Here is a 17210-nt window from a genome sequence, read left to right as displayed (position 1 = left end):
TGCTGATATGTAGGCTATAAACAGCCTGGATCCTCATTCCTCACTATGACTTGACTAGGTCAGGTATTTCAAAACAGGTGTTTCGAAACCAGGTCACAGGTAAGGCGCCATAGAAATGAACTAAGCTAGGCATTAAAACGAATCATTGCCCTTCAGTTCGGGTCGAAGTTACAAATATTGTGGGTCCTCTAACTCTAAATTTTTTATAATTATATAATTATATTAATAATTATTTACTTAAAACGAGTATCTTCTGTGTTGTTTGTTGACTCACTTCCACCGCCTCGCTGCAAAAAGCATTGTCGCGGATTGCTGGCCTAAGTCCAGGAATTCGAAATTCACTTTTACCCTGGATACGCCCTAAATTCGAGTTGGCTAATCTAGTCAAGAAGTTGAGTTGCAGTGGGCTATTGTTGTTTTACATAGGCATTCTCTCGAGATAACCGGATCGAGTGCAGGTAGGAACTTAATTTATTCTCCTTTGTTTGTGCAACAAAACTGTGTGGTTCATATGCGGACGTTCATTTATTCGCCTGCGACACTTGTAGCCTAATAACACTGACCCACGACTAGGCATAGGCAAATCCACAATAAGATCTACATTCCTATTTGAAACTAGCTTTATGTTATGAATATTAAGTTTTGAAGTTACATTTGACGCTACAAAGGTCTTACAGAAATTGACGTTAGCTCATACATATCCTTGAATGTTTTAATTAGTTCATATTTCGCATTATCCCACAGGAAAATGGTTAACCTGATTGACAATGAGGTGTTACAAGCTTTCGCCACCTATGCTACAATTGTTGTCCTGAAGATGCTGATGATGGCCCCAATGACGGCATATTTTCGCATCACTAGAAAGGTGCGCTAGAAAAATATTTTGTGAAATCAGCTTTTGCGAATGTTTATGCTAGACTTGACTGTTCAGATGTCATACTACAGTATTGTGTATTAGTTGTCCTTCTCTGTCTAGCATCAGAATAATGAGGAAGCTAGTGTTTTTTAACGTAGTCTAGCTATAGCCTATAGGCCTACATGCAGTGTTGCACAGAACTGAGTTCTGTGGTTTGCAGAATTAACTTGAATTCAACAGTTTTTAACAAATTAGTGTTGCGTGGTTATAACCAGATATAACCAGAAGCACAATTTAATGCAACCTGGAAAATCATTGTTGATATTGTGGTGGGCCGCCACAAATAAGTCAATGTATTAGAAACACTGAAATGAACATTGATATTGACAATTATGCTTTTTAATTTACTTTGAATAAGGCCTTTGCCAACCCAGAGGATGCAGGTGTCCATGGCAAGACCCCTGAGGACAAGAAGAAGATGATAAAAACTGACCCTGATGTGGAGAGAGTTCGCAGGTAACTATTGCATGATTGACAGGAATCGTGAATGGCTTGAGATATTTTGAACATGACAACAAATACTGTAAATCCGATTTAGAATCACAACATAATTCTACTACATTATTCATGCCTGATGTAACCACTATTTTCTGGGTTACCCATTTGATGACCATTCAGCATTACCAGGTGTGTGGTAGCCTCTGCTGTGATGGTCACTGACACTGTTCCATCTCTAGATGCCATCAGAATGACCTGGAGAACATCGTTCCATTTGTTTTGATTGGACTTCTCTACGCTCTGACTGGACCAGATCTCTCCACTGCACTTCTGCACTTCCGGGTCTTTGCAGGGTCTCGTGTCATCCACACCGTGGCATATGTATTCATTCTCCCCCAGCCGAGCAGAGGGCTCTCCTGGCTTGTTGGCATGATAACCACATTGTCCATGGCCTACAGGATTCTCAACACTGTGCTGTTGCTCTAAGTAGACTATAGGCTATCCGCTGCTTGTATCATTCTGATTTGTTGTTGTTGATTTGTTATTCATAACTAGGCCACTATTTCCACCTCTTTCCATTTATATGAAAAGGCCTGTGCTTGTAGTCTTTTCGACATCTGCACTGAGCAAATAATATAGCCTGTTTATGTAACTTTTTGTATCAGGGATTGACATGTTGTGAAATACATTTTCAGGAAATGTTGTCCAATTCAAAATATTTTATGTCTGCTTGTTGAGTGTTACCCCTGATGATGTGATCTGTCATTGTGACTCAGCAGATTGGGCCTGATAGTGGCCCATCTGTGACTTGCCTGTGTGAACTTGTCTGTGACATTAAATTGGGACTGTGTCACTGCCACTGATAACTCATGCACATTTTGTGTATCCAATGCATGTCCATATTTCTCAAATAAAATTGTCTATCTTGAGTTTCTTCTCCGTCTCTATAATTCTCAAATGGCAGCTAATTCTGTTTTCGACAGATAGATCCTACCTTTATCTTTGTTCAACAGACAAGACAACTCACACCGCATGAAGGCGCTGCGCACCGACAGCATTTGCATTACTGAGGGGAGTGCCTGTAAAAACTCCATGCCGAGGGCACACTGTCTACCCCATTGCATAACGTGGCGTTTTTCCAAAGCTACCATGGTCCAGACGAGTTAGTCAAGATAGCGACGTCCACCACCGTAGTCTACTTCAAAACTTAAACTGCACTCGACTTGTGGAGGATTTCATTTCTAAGGTGGGAAAATAATGATTCGCCAAATAGCCATTTAGATGTAAACTATTGAAAACTTTAAAAGTTAACCATAAAACCTTTTATATTCACGTGTCAAATGATTGACCTAGACTGATACATCTAGTTTCAAATGTTCTCTGCAAACAGCCGTTGTAAATTATGGTCACATTCTTAAAGACAATCGACTGTTTAGGCTTTGCACATTTCGCTTACGTTGCAAGACGAGACAGGCTTTAGAAAGTTCTAAAATGTCTATTTGTAAAACGAGCAATTCTAGCCTACATGTGTGGAAAAATCCAAAGGAAAAGCCTAAACCACACAGTCGGTTAATTTATTAGGGCTATACATTTCCATGCCGTATTAAAGTAGACTATACCTCTTGTGCAAATAACCTAGATTTTAAGGATTGTGCAGACACGCAGAGTGGAAACCCGACAATCTTGGCTAATTTGTCCAAAATATTTATTCTATTTGATTGTCTGTTTCTACAGAAAATATGTCTGAAGTTGTGCACATGATAGACAGTGAGGTATTCTTGGCCTTCTCTACATATGCCACCATTGTCACCCTGAAGATGATGCTTATGTCCCCTTTGACTTCTTACTTTCGCTTGACGAGAAAGGTAAGATTACATTAATCTGATGTCTCTCACTTCTACGATGATAGCCTATTAGAGATTGAAATAAACTGGACACTGAAAATGGAGGCCGAAATAAATTGTGTACTTTGATATTTGAATATCAGTTTAATGCATATGCAACAAACAAATTTAATCTGCCACACTTCACCCTAAAGGCCTTTGCTAATATGGAGGATACCACTTTGGACCTGTCTAAAGAGGATAAGAAAAAAATGGTAAAGGTTGACCCTGATGTGGAACGGGTTAGAAGGTATGATATCCTTTCATAATCTTTTGACCGCATTAAAACATGTCCTATTAAGAGCATGCTTTTTAAATGTTCAGTTCAAAGAATGTAACGTTTGTATCCATGTAAAGTTTAAATCTACATGTCGGTGATATTCCTGTATGGACTTTCATTATACTATATAAAGTATATACTATATTTCATTATACCATATAAAGTATATACTATATTTCATCATACTTTATAAAGTATATACTATATTTCATTATACTATATAAAGTATATACTATACTTTATACTTTATACATTATGTACCATGGAAGCATATCAATCCAAATGCAGGTCAGTCCAAATGCAAAGTCCCCTCAGAACCCTCACCCCATGTGCTTCGTCCCCTCAGATGCCATCAGAACGACCTGGAGAACGTCATCCCTTTCCTGGTGGTCGGCCTTCTCTATGCCCTGACCGGGCCTCCGCTCAGCTCCGCACTGCTGCACTTCCGGGTGTTCGTGGGCTCTCGCTTCTGTCACTCCGTGGCCTATCTGGTCGCTCTGCCCCAGCCCAGCAGGGCTCTGTGCTTCCTGGTGGGCCTGCTGACCACCTTCTCCATGGCTCACAGGGTCGTCACCACTGCACTCTACCTGTAGAGGATGCCACTGTCACTTATCATCACCTGTGACTTCACTTCAAGTACTCACACCAGTTGCATTGCACGTAATTTGTAATATTTCAATTTTCATAATGCTTCTTGAATGATATGAACCCACTGGAATATGACACTCCAGTGCAGTGTGTGGGAAATCTTTGCAGTTAGTTAAACTGTGGGTTTAAACTACAATTGTCCCACATTTGCCACTGTCATTTAATTTCAGTGGATTTCATTCCATTGTCTTTTATTTCATTTCATTACTCTTTGTCATCTTTTTTCATTCATCTGTTAGCTTTATCAAGTGTGGCTGATTTTTGGACAAATTGTTGACCCATTGAGTCATTTAGGTGGAGTGATCTTCAGTACACCGAGAACACACAATTACCATGATGTTTTTTATAGAATGTATAAAGAAAAGCAAATAAAAGAATCTCCAGTCTACACTGCTATATAGCATGTACTCTCAGTTTGCTAATCAACAGCCCTCAGCAGTTATTGAATGCCTGACATCACCCCTTGTCCAGTAGGGGGAGCCATTTCAAAACTCTAATAGAACACTATCTCATGTTATTCTAATTGCATGGATCTAGCACAGATCCTGGTGAGAGCTGTCCTAATATCTGTCATTTGTGAGGACATAATAATGCCTACATAAATTAATGTAACACTTTCATTTTAAAACCCCATCTTTTCTCAACGCCAAATGTAAAAAAGCATCCATTAACACATCCACCTTTGTGGGATATAGTTGATCAACTTGGTGAAATTGTTATTACTATCTAACTTTTTATGATGTGGCATAGATTTAAGGGCAGCCGTGGCCTACTGGTTAGCGCTTCGGACTTGGAACCGGAGGGTTGCCGGTTCGAACCCCGACCAGTAGGAAGCGGCTGAAGTGCCCTTGAGCAAGGCACCTAACCCCTCACTGCTCCCCGAGCGCCGCTGTTGTAGCAGGCAGCTCACTGCGCCGGGATTAGTGTGTGCTTCTCCTCACTGTGTGTTCACTGTGTGCTGAGTGTGTTTCACTAATTCACGGATTGGGATAAATGCAGAGACCAAATTTCTCTCACGGGATCAAAAGAGTATATATACTTATACTTAGATAGTTGATTTGATTTATAGGGCTCCTAACATCATATCATCATCCTGACATCATATCATAGCTCCTCACATCATAACTGTCATCTGTACCCCATCATTAGAATGAAATCATTCATGTCTTGACATTGCAAAGGAATCAGAACACATTAGAACATTTCTGTCCCACAAGTTACTTTGCTAACCCTGTCCTTAGAGCTGCTGCTCAAATGGGCTTTTCCTCTCAGTAGGACTACCTGTTTACCTGTGGCTAAGGCCTACATGTCAGGTGAGTGTTTATGGCAAAATCTACACGATGTATCTAGTGTGGGCTCCATCCTTTAACAGTCTCCATTCGTCTGTATTACAGTCTTGTAATTAATTTCCACCGCTCGCCTGGGATACACCATAATCTGCTGGCAGGCGAGCGAGTTAAATTCGCTCACTCTCATCTCTCATCCCTGGTGTGAAAAGTGTTATCGCTATACGAGCGCCTGGCGTAAGACTAGTCTGTTTCTCTTGTGCTCTCATTACTGCCATTTGTTAAGAGATCATCACTCTAAATATCACCATCATCGCTCTTGCCCACAGGAGCAACTCTTCATAATAATGCAGAGCACCAGGTGAAGGCGGATTAGTTATTCATATATGCTTCCATATATGTTTCACCATTCTCCTTCAGTTCCAGGGTCCTCCTATTTCTCAGTCAAGCCAAGCATTTTACAGCCCTGTAGGACGGGCTCCACCTAAACCCTCGGCTGTGATCAATAACCCCAGATCCTCCCACCAGCTGCAAAGGATGGTGGGTTGTCTTCAGGGTGCAGGGTCCATGAGAGCTGCTTGACCTGTGCCACAGGAGAGGTTTGAAGATTAGGAATAGGTAGCATTAAAATGTAATCGAATTTAAATAACTGAAATAGATAGGTAGTGGAGTCAACAAGAGGCCGAGCTACACTGGCATTTGCCCTGGTACGGTGCATCGCTGCTTTGTATCTATGGTCCTGCAGATGTAAATTTCTCACATCTGCCGACTGCCTTCCTGTGATACTCATTAACTGTACAGGGGCTTAATTAGGCATAACTTCAAAGTCACACACCCAACTGGCGTAACAGTGGAGATTTATATCATACAATGGCTCCCTGGGCCCTGAAAAATTAATGAACAGTTAGCCATATACTGACTGTCAGCCCCCTCTGAAAACAATAAATCAGCCGCAGCCAGAGCCCAGGTATTTGGCTTACGCTCCAATCAGACACTGACACACAAGCGTTCTAGTCATTATGGTGTGTGCTGCCAATCCTGGTGTTGGCTGTTTAATGTTAGGCACAGTAGGTGGTCAACTCCAGCCTGGGGCTGGGATGTGACAATTTCTTAATATGTTTGGGGCAAGGCCAGCTGTCCCCTTGAAGCCCACTGTGGAAACATCAGGGGTATTACAAAACTAAAGTGCAGTCCACAACTCACATGTCCAGCAGAGGTGGGTTTGGTGGACGATGCATTAACCCCTGGAGAGAGAATCCTGTAACCACAACATGTGACCTTATGAATGGAACCTTGTAACCTTATGGATGGAACCTTGTAACCTTATAACCTTATGGATGGAACCATGTAACCTTATGGATGGAACCTTGAGTGATTCATATCGGTGTACAATATGCAGCAGCTGCCTTTCCCTGGCCAGTGGTCCTGTAGGCTACGGTCTGCTGCTTGTTTATGTAACCACCAGCGGTATGTGCCTTTCTCTCTGTTTCCATGGTGCACCTGCATGGCGGACTGTAACCCCTATCAGTGAAGCCCAAACAGGGCTCTGGACTGAGTGACCTCTCGTGCACTTAAATTTGAAGAAGGTGAGGGGGAGCATACGGTTGGGGTCAGCAGATTGCTTATGCTGATCCTGATGATTGGAATGCAGGTGATTACCATAAGCAATTTAAATGGTATTGATTTAGCTCCTGGGTGCTGTAATTGAACACCCAGACCAAGCCTCCCAGGCTCACCCAAGCTCTCTGTTATTCCGTTTCTGTCTCCCTCATTTGCTTTTCCCTCTTCCTCGCTTTCTCTCTTTCTGTGTGTGTCATTCCTCCCTCTCTCTCTCTCTCCTTCCGCCAAGCCAGGTTGTGTTTTCTACCCCAGGAGTGGACCGGTGGGCAGGGGCAGGCCTAGAAGGCCAATCAATAGGCAGTTTGTCACGGTAACAATGGAACTGTTCAATTAACAGGCTGCTCTGGTTAATTTAGCAGCTTAGCGCTGTTGCTTCTCCAAATGATATGCAGACTTTGCAGGAGTAGCTGAGGGACCTTTCTTCCAATTTCGTAGTGAATGTCTTCTGTGTATCTCATCTAGACAGGAATAATAGGGGCCAATGTTACTTCCCTTCAGATAACAGCCAATGCACAATAACCCTAAGCTAATCGACTTCTTTTAAATCAAATACTTAATTTTGTTGGTAATTATAATTCAGCATTTAGATAACAAGGAAAGCAGCTGTATTGATTAACAAGACAAAGGAGAGCTAATGACAAAACTTTCTGTAAAAGCACGCTCATAAATATATATGTTCAACATTCCTCTGCTCAATTATTCAAGAATAAATTTAGTGCTCGGATCAATTAATAAAAGGAGAAAACTCTACCTGGAAGACGCACTTACACATTTTCCATTTTTCATCGACCTCCCCCATTCCTCTGGAGAGTGCACAATTTCTTGTTTTAATATTTTAGCGCCCTAAGTTAAGCTTCAGTGTTCTCTTCAGGTAATGCACTAGATCATCTTGACATTTCAAAGTACTGAAACCTTTGGAATAAAGTGTTTTAACTCAGATCTATTAGCATAATTTATGCTTGTCAGAGTAGCCACCTATATAGCAGTGGGGTGGTGTGGGGTGGGGGGGCAGGACCCGTCATACCTCCTCTACTCTGTCCGTCATGCCTGTGTCTCTCGGTGAGGCACATGTTAAATACAGAAGGGTAAACAAAATGGAGGAGTGCATGCCAAGAGGGTGCCCTAGTTGATGTTGCTCATATATTTTTAACGGTCACTCTATATCACCTCTAAAGAATGCATGTTCCAGGGTACAGTTAGCACTTCTGTTGTTGGACATTGAGTTTTACATAATATTTGCCATATCTGTGTAGTCTACTTGATTTTATAGTCAGGGAATGGATACTTTTGTGACATTAAGGAAAGGAAGGAATGACATCATGAAAATATAGTACACATAGATTGTGTCACTTGGTATGTAAAATAAGCATAACATTAAATTCACAGCTAGACTTGTACAGAAAACAGCATTTATGTAAATTCATGTTGATGTTGAATGAGAGTGGATGTTATGCACCACATTGTAATCAACAGCACACAAACAACAGTGTGCACATCCATTGCCTCATGTCATGTGTGCTATTTCTTAATTAAATAAATGGCACCATAAATGTATGTTACCCATGTTAAACTTTCTGCAAAGGAGACACTCAGGTTGTTACATTGCACCCCACATCACCCCATTAATAGCTTGTCTGACATTTTGTGTACAGTATTTAAAGGGTCAGTAGTAATAGAACACATGTCAGTGGGTTATGGAATCTATACACCAGTTCCAATTTACCATGTTTGTAATGTCATTTTAGTAGCAGTGCTTTGAAATAAATCCACCGGCATCCAAATCTGCACCCATCATCAGTTACATAATTTGAGGCCACAGTGTTTTTCAGGCTGTTAGGATTTTCACTCAAAGAAATGCAAGTCATTGACACCCACATCGGCCTGGATTCTTCAAGATAGAATGCAACAACATTCATCAGAGTCTAGGCGTCTACACACACACCTCAGCAAGAGCATTCAGGCCAAAGGTGAAATTAAACTTCGGGGGACTTTCAACTGCTCTAAGAGGTCCTGTCATCTCCCGAGAGGCCCCAGGATGTCAGAGTCAACCTCTCATGTCGGCACAAAACAGTGGAAATCACACAGGCTCTCCCTTCTTATCTAGTGGATGTTTTTACTTTGTGTGCCTATGTCAATGATATACTCTTGCAAGTATCTTATTACATTATTATGCTCCGAGCCATGTTGCACCCTATGGGCATACTTCAGTCTTCTCTACTCTGAAAGGTATAGGCCTACACATATATATATTGGGTCATATATATAGATCCTTCACTCAAACCTAGACCTCCCTTATCACCTAGCCATTAACTGTGTTACTGTATAAGTGCTACAAAGCTGTCAGCCAATGCACAGTATTGCTGAGATGGCTTCTCCTGAAACTCTAGTAGCAAGAGAACTCTTTCAGCAGAAATCAGCAGACTCTTTGGAGAATCATCTGATGGTTTGCACAGTCTTGTCTAGCAGTCTGCAGGAAAGAGGTGGAAATATGTCTCCTTGTTGCCATCTGTTGGTCTGCGCAGTCTTGTCTAGTGGTCTACAGGAAGGAGGTGGAAATATGTCGGACTAAGTCATTTCCCAGAGAGACATGTTCATTTCATTTTCACTTGGTGGTGATTTACTTTTGACACCAGAGCTGTAAAAGGAAGAGTATGTCATTGTCACTTGTGTGGAGTTTTTTTTTTAAAGCTCCAGGATACAGACTATTTTCGAGAGATTAAGTGCTTGCATGTTACTTGACAGGTAGGGGTTGTCTTAGGTTGACTTACACATATTTTTGCAGGCTACTACAAAAGGTGGTGCTGACATTCTGCCTATTTAAACAACATGTTGTAAACTGACAAAATGATCCATTCAATCCACATTATATTATGTTGTATCCAACAAACCAAACGATTAAACCTCAAAAAGCACATGTTTTTATGTAATGTATCAGTATGTGTAACTGGACAATTGAGCACCTAACCTCGGATTGGGGTTAAGCAAAAATTAATCTTCAGGTATTGATTGCACAGAATGGGTTTTAACACCTGGTTGCCGCACAAGCAACAAAGGACCCGTGATCCTAGGCAGCTTCAGCTGCATCAACATGTTTCATTGGTCTATTGGGCATAGCTGTGTCACAGGTCCGCAGCAGGAGTCCTTGTGCTGTTGCCATATACAGGACGGATTGAGACTGAACTCAGCTGCTAATATAACCCCTGTTTATTTATGTGAGTGAGTGTATGTGTGTGTGTGTGTGTGTTTGTTTGTTTATTTATCTATTAAGAAGAGAGAACGCATTATTAGGTGTTTTATATATTCCTAATCAGGTCCAAACAAGCATACATAGATACACACCTACCCACCACACAACAATCTTACAAAACAAAACTAATGAAGAAAAACCAACATATTCCAACACAACGTTGTTCTTTTCTCCTCTGCTGTAAACAAAGTCCAAGATAGCACCATTCCGACAGCTCCTGCTTTTTCTTTGTTGCCTGAGGGGAAATCAATGATTTGGACACATGCTAATTAACAGCAAATTATTTCAACCTGTCTCTGCAATGAGTATAAATCTGAGGAGTTAATAACGTTACTAATTAGTTCTCTTTTTTTTTGGATGAAATATCAGCTAATTTCTGTGTCTGAAAATGTCATACAGAGTGGTCATACAACAGCAGTAGATTCTGTCTGTCCATTAGTTTCAACAATATTGGGATTGGCAACAAAAAATGAAAAAATACATAGTATAGTACAATGCACAGTGCAAACTGTTAGATCCCACAAGAGTATGCACACCTAATGTCTTAAAGTCATATTTCCTGGTGATGATGGAATTGATGGCTACGACTGGCCATTAAATAGTTTCAACATGTGTGAAGTGAAGGTCTATGAAAAGAAAGTCCTGGTTTGGATTGGGAGCAACACAGTGATATATAGGCTACTGGTGGAGTATGCACCTGGTCAAAAATAAAGTTGCTTTAGGAGCCAAAGAGCCAAACATCACAGATTGCTGAAGCACTGAGCTAGAGGTTATGGCACCGCCTAAAAAGCCCAAACAGAGATTTATTTGGTCTCCAAGTAGTGAGCTTTCCCTCACCCTGTGGCACTCACGAATCAATAATTGAACAGACCGAGGATAATAGCTTCTACACACACTGTGCTGTTTTGGAGCATGGCAGAACACCAGAGAAACTCATTTGGAGGTGAAAAAACCTCTGCTTGAATTGTGAAGGCCTCGTCCTTTTAAGGGTTCGACACGAGTGCACACACATTTCTATATGGGGCCCCTTGCATGTCTACATGCTCACACTTCTCAGGCATCTACTTGTTTCTCTTTTTCACACCTCATGCGTCTCCTGTCACTAAAGGGTGTGACCAATCTTTTGAGTTTGATGCACTGCCTCATATCACAATTCACACAGAGCGGCGTCCATATTGGTTTGGCCCACCCCTCACCCCTGTGTAGATACAGCTTGCTGGCAGATGCATGGTGGACCTATTGTTCTGTTGAACTGTTTCACATTCTCTTAAGTTGCTTACAACCTGCAAAATGTACTAGGGCACACAACACATAATAAGAGATGTAAAATGTACTAGGGCACACAACACATAATAAGAGATGTAAAATGTACTAGGGCACACAACACATAATAAGAGATGTAAAATGTACTAGGGCACACAACACATAATAAGAGATATAAAATGTACTAGGGCACACAACACATAATAAGAGATATAAAATGTACTAGGGCACACAACACATAATAAGAGATATAAAATGTACTAGGGCACACAACACATAATAAGAGATATAAAATTACAGATTGGTCCAAGATTTCTTCAACTTAACATAGGAACCTAAAGCCCTAAAAAATGACTGATATCATTTAGAGTAAGGGCAGCAAGAGATGAACACTAGATGCCGGTTAAAAAATCTGAATAAAATATCTAATTCGGAAGCCTTTAAATACCTTCCATATCAGTTTATAATTTCATCATGCACGGTTTGGTCAATTGAAAAATGCCAGTATGTTCAATCTGCAGTCTGTGCCCAAACAAATGTACTATTCACTGTAAAAGAAATAAATGCATGTGTGTATGATACTTTATTTAGTATTCTGGAGTGTATCTACTCTTCTTCACTGTAAAATCTGTGAATAGCCCCAAATCTGTAACTCACAGCTCATACACTCACAATCATCAATACAGAACATTCAGGTGTCAATCGAAACCTCCACAGACGTCTTGTAAATCCTTGAATGTTTTGGTTTTTCGGGTAAAAATGAGCCAATCAGCTCTTAAGTGTTGTTGCAGTCAGGTATTGACGTGTGGTTTAATTCCGTAATGAGAAAATGAAGACCTATGTGTCACAGACAAATGTCCTTGATGAGCTTTAAAACAGTTTGGAGAGGGATAGAGCACAGAGGTGTACGTGGAAAAGAATCCAGGGGGAGAGAAGAGAAGGCCTCGTTATATTTCTCTTCTCTACTTCTTTACTTCACACCAACCTTGGCTGAGGAGTTGGGGGAGCAGGGCTACAGATTAATTTTTGACGACACGATCGATTAGAGAGATTTTTTTTCCCCCTCTCCTTCCCATTGCCATGACACAGACACCTCTAATTTGCGGCTTATCTTGTACTTATTGAGTTTTGAGCATTGTTAAATCATACCTTTCAGCAATTTAATTTTACCCCATGCCATCTTGACATTCTGCCTTGCGTACACAAGTATTTTACATTTCTCCCTCCCTCACAATAAAAAAGCAGGGGAGAGCTCCACACAGGGTGATGAGAATCTCTCTCTCCATAATATGGTTTCTACCTCCCTCGCTACCTCTCTTTCATGGCTTAGTGTTGCTCCTATGAAATGCTGATGTGGATTATATCTCTTTCTCCCTCCACCTCCTCCCTCCATCCCCTAGGTCTTTCTTCTTCTTCTCTTCCCCGTGGCAATAGATCAGATTTCCTCCAGGGAAATCATTACTTGGCATCATTACCATTCCCAACACTTTTATCTACCTCGGCTTGCTTCCGCCCCTCATCACTTGATTAAGTTTAGGGAGGAGTATGGGGCAGAAAAAACTTAAATGCTGACCCCAATAAATAGGTCTTGTGGGACTGCCTTAGATTAGATACCCTTAGGGTATGGCTGGGTACGTGTTGTCCGGTGGACTACAGCTCTCGTCTCTGGTAAGCACAGACAATGCTTCCCCCGATGAAGAAAAAAAGAAGCTTTGTTAGAGTTGGTGTGTGAATGAAGTGCGGCAGATGTTCTTGTTCAGCCTCCTTTATTAGCAATGGAAATAAATGCTGTGAACTGCTGACGAGGCAGAAGTCGCTCATTCCATATACCCCCGTGTAACATAAGGTAAAGCAAACTTTATGGAAAAAAATACACAACCCATAAAAAGGATGAAATTTGAGCATTATTAGAGAATTGAGTACATGGAGTAAAAACATCAGATTTTGCACCCTGATGGGGTCAGCAAACACCATGAGTACAGATCTAAACTATACAGGTCAGATCAGAACCAGTTATCTGTGCTGCAGGCACCTTTTCTTTGTAAACAAAGAAAAATGCGTAAATGTTTGGTCTCTCAAGTCTAATGAGGATGTTTGAATTACAATAATGATGGACAATAAATAATGAACGTCTGCCTGTCTAAATTATATGTGTGGAAACAAGGCTCCAGGCCCTGTCTGGTTATCCGTTTTCAGAGAGCTGTTTGTGTTGAAGTCCTAAGCGACAAAAGATATCCATTCTGTACACTTCGCTGTTTTCCTCTTCGCAGCCCACGTATCTGACCTGCAGTTGTTTGGGCCTGCAACGCACAGTGTGTGGGCGGGCTTTTTCAGCCCTAACGAAGGGTGGGAGGTCACCGAGCCTAGGCGGGAGAACAGACGTCTTTCATAAGCATTTCTAACATAAACACATCTGACCAAAAGACAAAACAACAAAATAAACAAACACTCAGAGACACAACAAATGGAATAGTGTGTTGACTGTCTTCAGGTGTGAACCTCGATAGCGTCCTTGTGGAATGCACACATACAGTGTGGCCTCTGTGAAACGAGAGAAAAGAGTGTTTTGAATGAAAACTTTTGACGGCTGCTTCTTCATCTCACAGAAAGCACTTTTATCGAGGATAACCATGCAGCAAACGCTGGTTTCTGCCTGCTGACTGACTCAGAGGAATAACAGCACAGAGGACAGCATGATGAACTACTAAACAATGAATGACAAAACATCGTGGTAGGGGCTCCAGAGAACACCAACGCTTGATGCAGTGGCATGAGACCACATCCCACAAACACAGAAAGAGGTGTCTTGTCTTTGATGCCGGCCATACCCCAGGTTTTCCTTTTTCTTTTTCCATGCTAGCTCCCACTGATGCTATGTGGGAACCTCGTCAGGTATTATGGATGTCAGAGGCGTGACGGCCAGATCTAATTACCAGGCTTCACTGCTCTGTCCAGATCCCCATGTCAAAATGAATGGTGTGGATTGGCAGGGTCCGCTGGTCCTGGGCCTCTGGTGTACCCATTAGGAAGCAGACTCAACAGCCTGATTAGTACTACAGCCTCACGTCTGATGGAGAAGCTCCAGGTCCACCTGAAGTTGTTATGTAGTGAAGGCAATGCTTACTAGTTAGGGCTCAAATGGCGAGGGTTACAACAAGGTCAGTGCTTTGGTGTCAATGGGATATGTGTGCAGAGTAAGAAAACCAAGTGTAATGATGACTGTTGTTGAAGAGATATAGGAATGTTATAAAAATGTAACAAAATATATTTGGTCATTTCTTCTTCAGAATTCATTAATTTCATTTGAATTTCATTTGTTATTAACATCTAAAGTGACCCTTTAGAAATTAAACCATTATGGATGAGAAAAAAATAGACAGCTAAGTTCCTGATTATCAGGGCATGCTGTGTTACTGAGACTGGAGGAGTCACGCTTGCAGGATACAGCCCATCCTCCGAGGCTCATCATCTGGACGAGTTTACAGCCAGGGGTTGCTGCTGCATGGCTGTTTTATTGTTCGCCGCTGTGATAATGAGCCCATCACCCAACCGTTGTAAGGGAAGCACAGCCTCTCGCCTAAATCCACTCGGGAAAGGCCGAAAGAGAGAGAGAGAGGAATAGAGAGAGAGAGAGAGAAAGAGAGAGAGAGAGAGAGAGAGGAATAGGTGGCTGCTGTGATGAGTGTCGTCCTCCAGCACAAACAATGCCATCGTTTAGCAGTGACAACCTTTATTCTTCGCTGATCACACATCCGCCCTATTTGATTTCTCACATCATCCTCTTCAAGGGCTCCAGTGCAGTGGCCCTCTCCCTCATTCCTCCTCCAGCACTCGGCCCAGCTAAACAAGTCGTCTAAGGCACCCTATGATTTTCTGGTAGATGAGCTCAGTTGAGGCGGTAACTGGAGAAAATTGCCTTGAATCACCTAATATCTTTTTTTTTCCCTGCAAGGTTTTATGAAGGTCATTGGTGAGAATAATGTTCTTTACACTCCCCCGTAGATGACAATCACCCTCCTAATTTGCCACAGAATAGTTTGTGTGAGGAAACAAAGTATAGTAAACACCACCTTGTTCATCGCAATGGTGCTGACTGTGAAAAACAGACAGGACAAACTGGCTTCTACTGATAAAATAACTGAGGTTAAATAACCACAAACCAGTAGGATGATAGTTGAAGATGATAGCAGCATTATGAGAACAGTATGCCATCTAAGTCATCACCACAACGATCAAGTCATTCTCCAATTGTTCTCATGAATTTCACAATACACTTTGTACCATACACAACCACCGCATGGGGAAAAAAGGTTGTGTGTTGTTATATTTATTCACAATCTGAGATGGTGCTATTCATGTTTTAACGGCGGCAGGAATGACAAATAGGGAGGTGATGCTTATTGTGTTCTCCACAGGCGCAGTGGTATGTGCGCGCACAGCTGTCAGTGCAGTGCAGGCCTAACTGCTCTACGAAGGGACCTGGCCCATGTGGTAGAGCTTAGAGCTCCACATCAAAAGGAGAACTTCAGAGGAACACTACGGCAGTATCTCTACCCAATCCTATCTCACTGACTCATTTGCCTTGTGCTATGTTGAGCAGAGCACATTACTGATAATGGTAGACAGACTTCTGAGATTTCTTAGTGCTGATAGTGCATTGTGATCTGCATTCTTTGAATAGCATGGCTGCATTGTGTTCTTTACTGAACATACAGCCAATAGTTTGGATTCTTCCTCTGAGGATCTGTCCTCATGAGCCAAACGTTATATGTAGTGCAGGAAAAGGATTTATTGGACTTATTGCAATCAGCTTGATGATTTAATTGATTGGCTATTGTTCTGAGTGGTGTGCAGGCAATATTGTAGCCTAATTTGCAAAACCATGCTATTTTTCCAAGATTGCCATTCTAAAAAATTGGACTTTTGCTGTGTTATTCAGTCATTGAACTGGACCTAACACACAAAGTGTTCAGAGGTATAGCAGTGACAGTACAGTGGAACAGTTTTAAGGCCATCCTTGACTTTCATTACATTCTTCTTTGCTTCTTTACTTGATATCAGGTCTATTCTGGAGCGGCATGTCTAAGTTTATTGGCTTCACAAGTCGATAAACTGAGGGTGAACTGACCGCTGTTCATCAGTGAGGCCTGCCTTATCTTACAAGGGTGTTTTCCATTGGGTAACGCACACTAGAATCAGACCAACATAGGCCTACGAAACTCTATTATCCTCGCTATAAAGGGCTAATGACCCAACAACGGGAATACCTTTGCCAGGGCACCCATCTCCTCGAAAGGGCTGAAGGATAAGGAGTCATTAAAGCAGCGTTATCTGGTCCAGATAGCATTGGCATGTCTGCGAAGATCATTATTTTCGCCCCTGGAGCCGTTTGCGAAACGGGGGAGACGGGCCTGCGCGCAACCCAGCACTAACTCCAGGGTCAGTAGTTGCGCAGGGATGAAGCCGCTAACGATACACGGGCTGGCAGTTAATGTTTTTTCTAAATGCTCCTAATGACTATTTTGTGGGAGAACTTGGGTGATTTTTTTGTTGTTTTCCTTTTGTGCTTCGTCAGCTCGCAGTTGCTGTGGGGGACGTAGATGCAATTTTTCTCTTTTTTTCTCTTTCT

General features: G+C 41.8%; 2 protein-coding genes across 3 annotated transcripts; both read left to right on the top strand.

Moving 5' to 3' along the window:
* Positions 1-338: 338 nt before the first annotated feature.
* LOC143135952 (microsomal glutathione S-transferase 1-like) lies at positions 339-2283 on the top strand. Of its 2 annotated transcripts, none has more exons than XM_076296328.1 (4): positions 339-458; positions 745-865; positions 1275-1372; positions 1594-2283. In XM_076296328.1, the coding sequence occupies exons 2-4, from the start codon at positions 749-751 to the stop codon at positions 1838-1840; spliced, it is 462 nt and encodes a 153-aa protein (XP_076152443.1). In that variant the 5' UTR covers positions 339-458; positions 745-748; the 3' UTR covers positions 1841-2283. The 2 variants fall into 2 exon arrangements, with proteins under 2 accessions (XP_076152443.1, XP_076152444.1); XM_076296329.1 differs by having other exon boundaries at positions 1535-1774.
* Positions 2284-2383: 100 nt separating this feature from the next.
* LOC143135951 (microsomal glutathione S-transferase 1-like) lies at positions 2384-4553 on the top strand. Its single transcript, XM_076296327.1, has 4 exons — positions 2384-2600; positions 3089-3219; positions 3393-3487; positions 3864-4553. Exons 2-4 carry the CDS (start codon positions 3094-3096, stop codon positions 4108-4110), a joined length of 468 nt encoding a protein of 155 aa, XP_076152442.1. The 5' UTR covers positions 2384-2600; positions 3089-3093; the 3' UTR covers positions 4111-4553.
* Positions 4554-17210: the final 12657 nt, after the last annotated feature.

Source organism: Alosa pseudoharengus, unplaced genomic scaffold, assembly GCF_046254945.1.
Source record: "Alosa pseudoharengus isolate Yale_2024_CS ecotype anadromous, Long Island Sound unplaced genomic scaffold, YU_APseudo_1.1 YU_APseudo_1.1_scf_20, whole genome shotgun sequence".
Classification (NCBI taxonomy): Eukaryota; Metazoa; Chordata; class Actinopteri; order Clupeiformes; family Clupeidae; genus Alosa; species Alosa pseudoharengus.
Note: the sequence above shows the minus strand (reverse complement) of the source record. Positions and strands in the feature narration are given on the sequence as shown.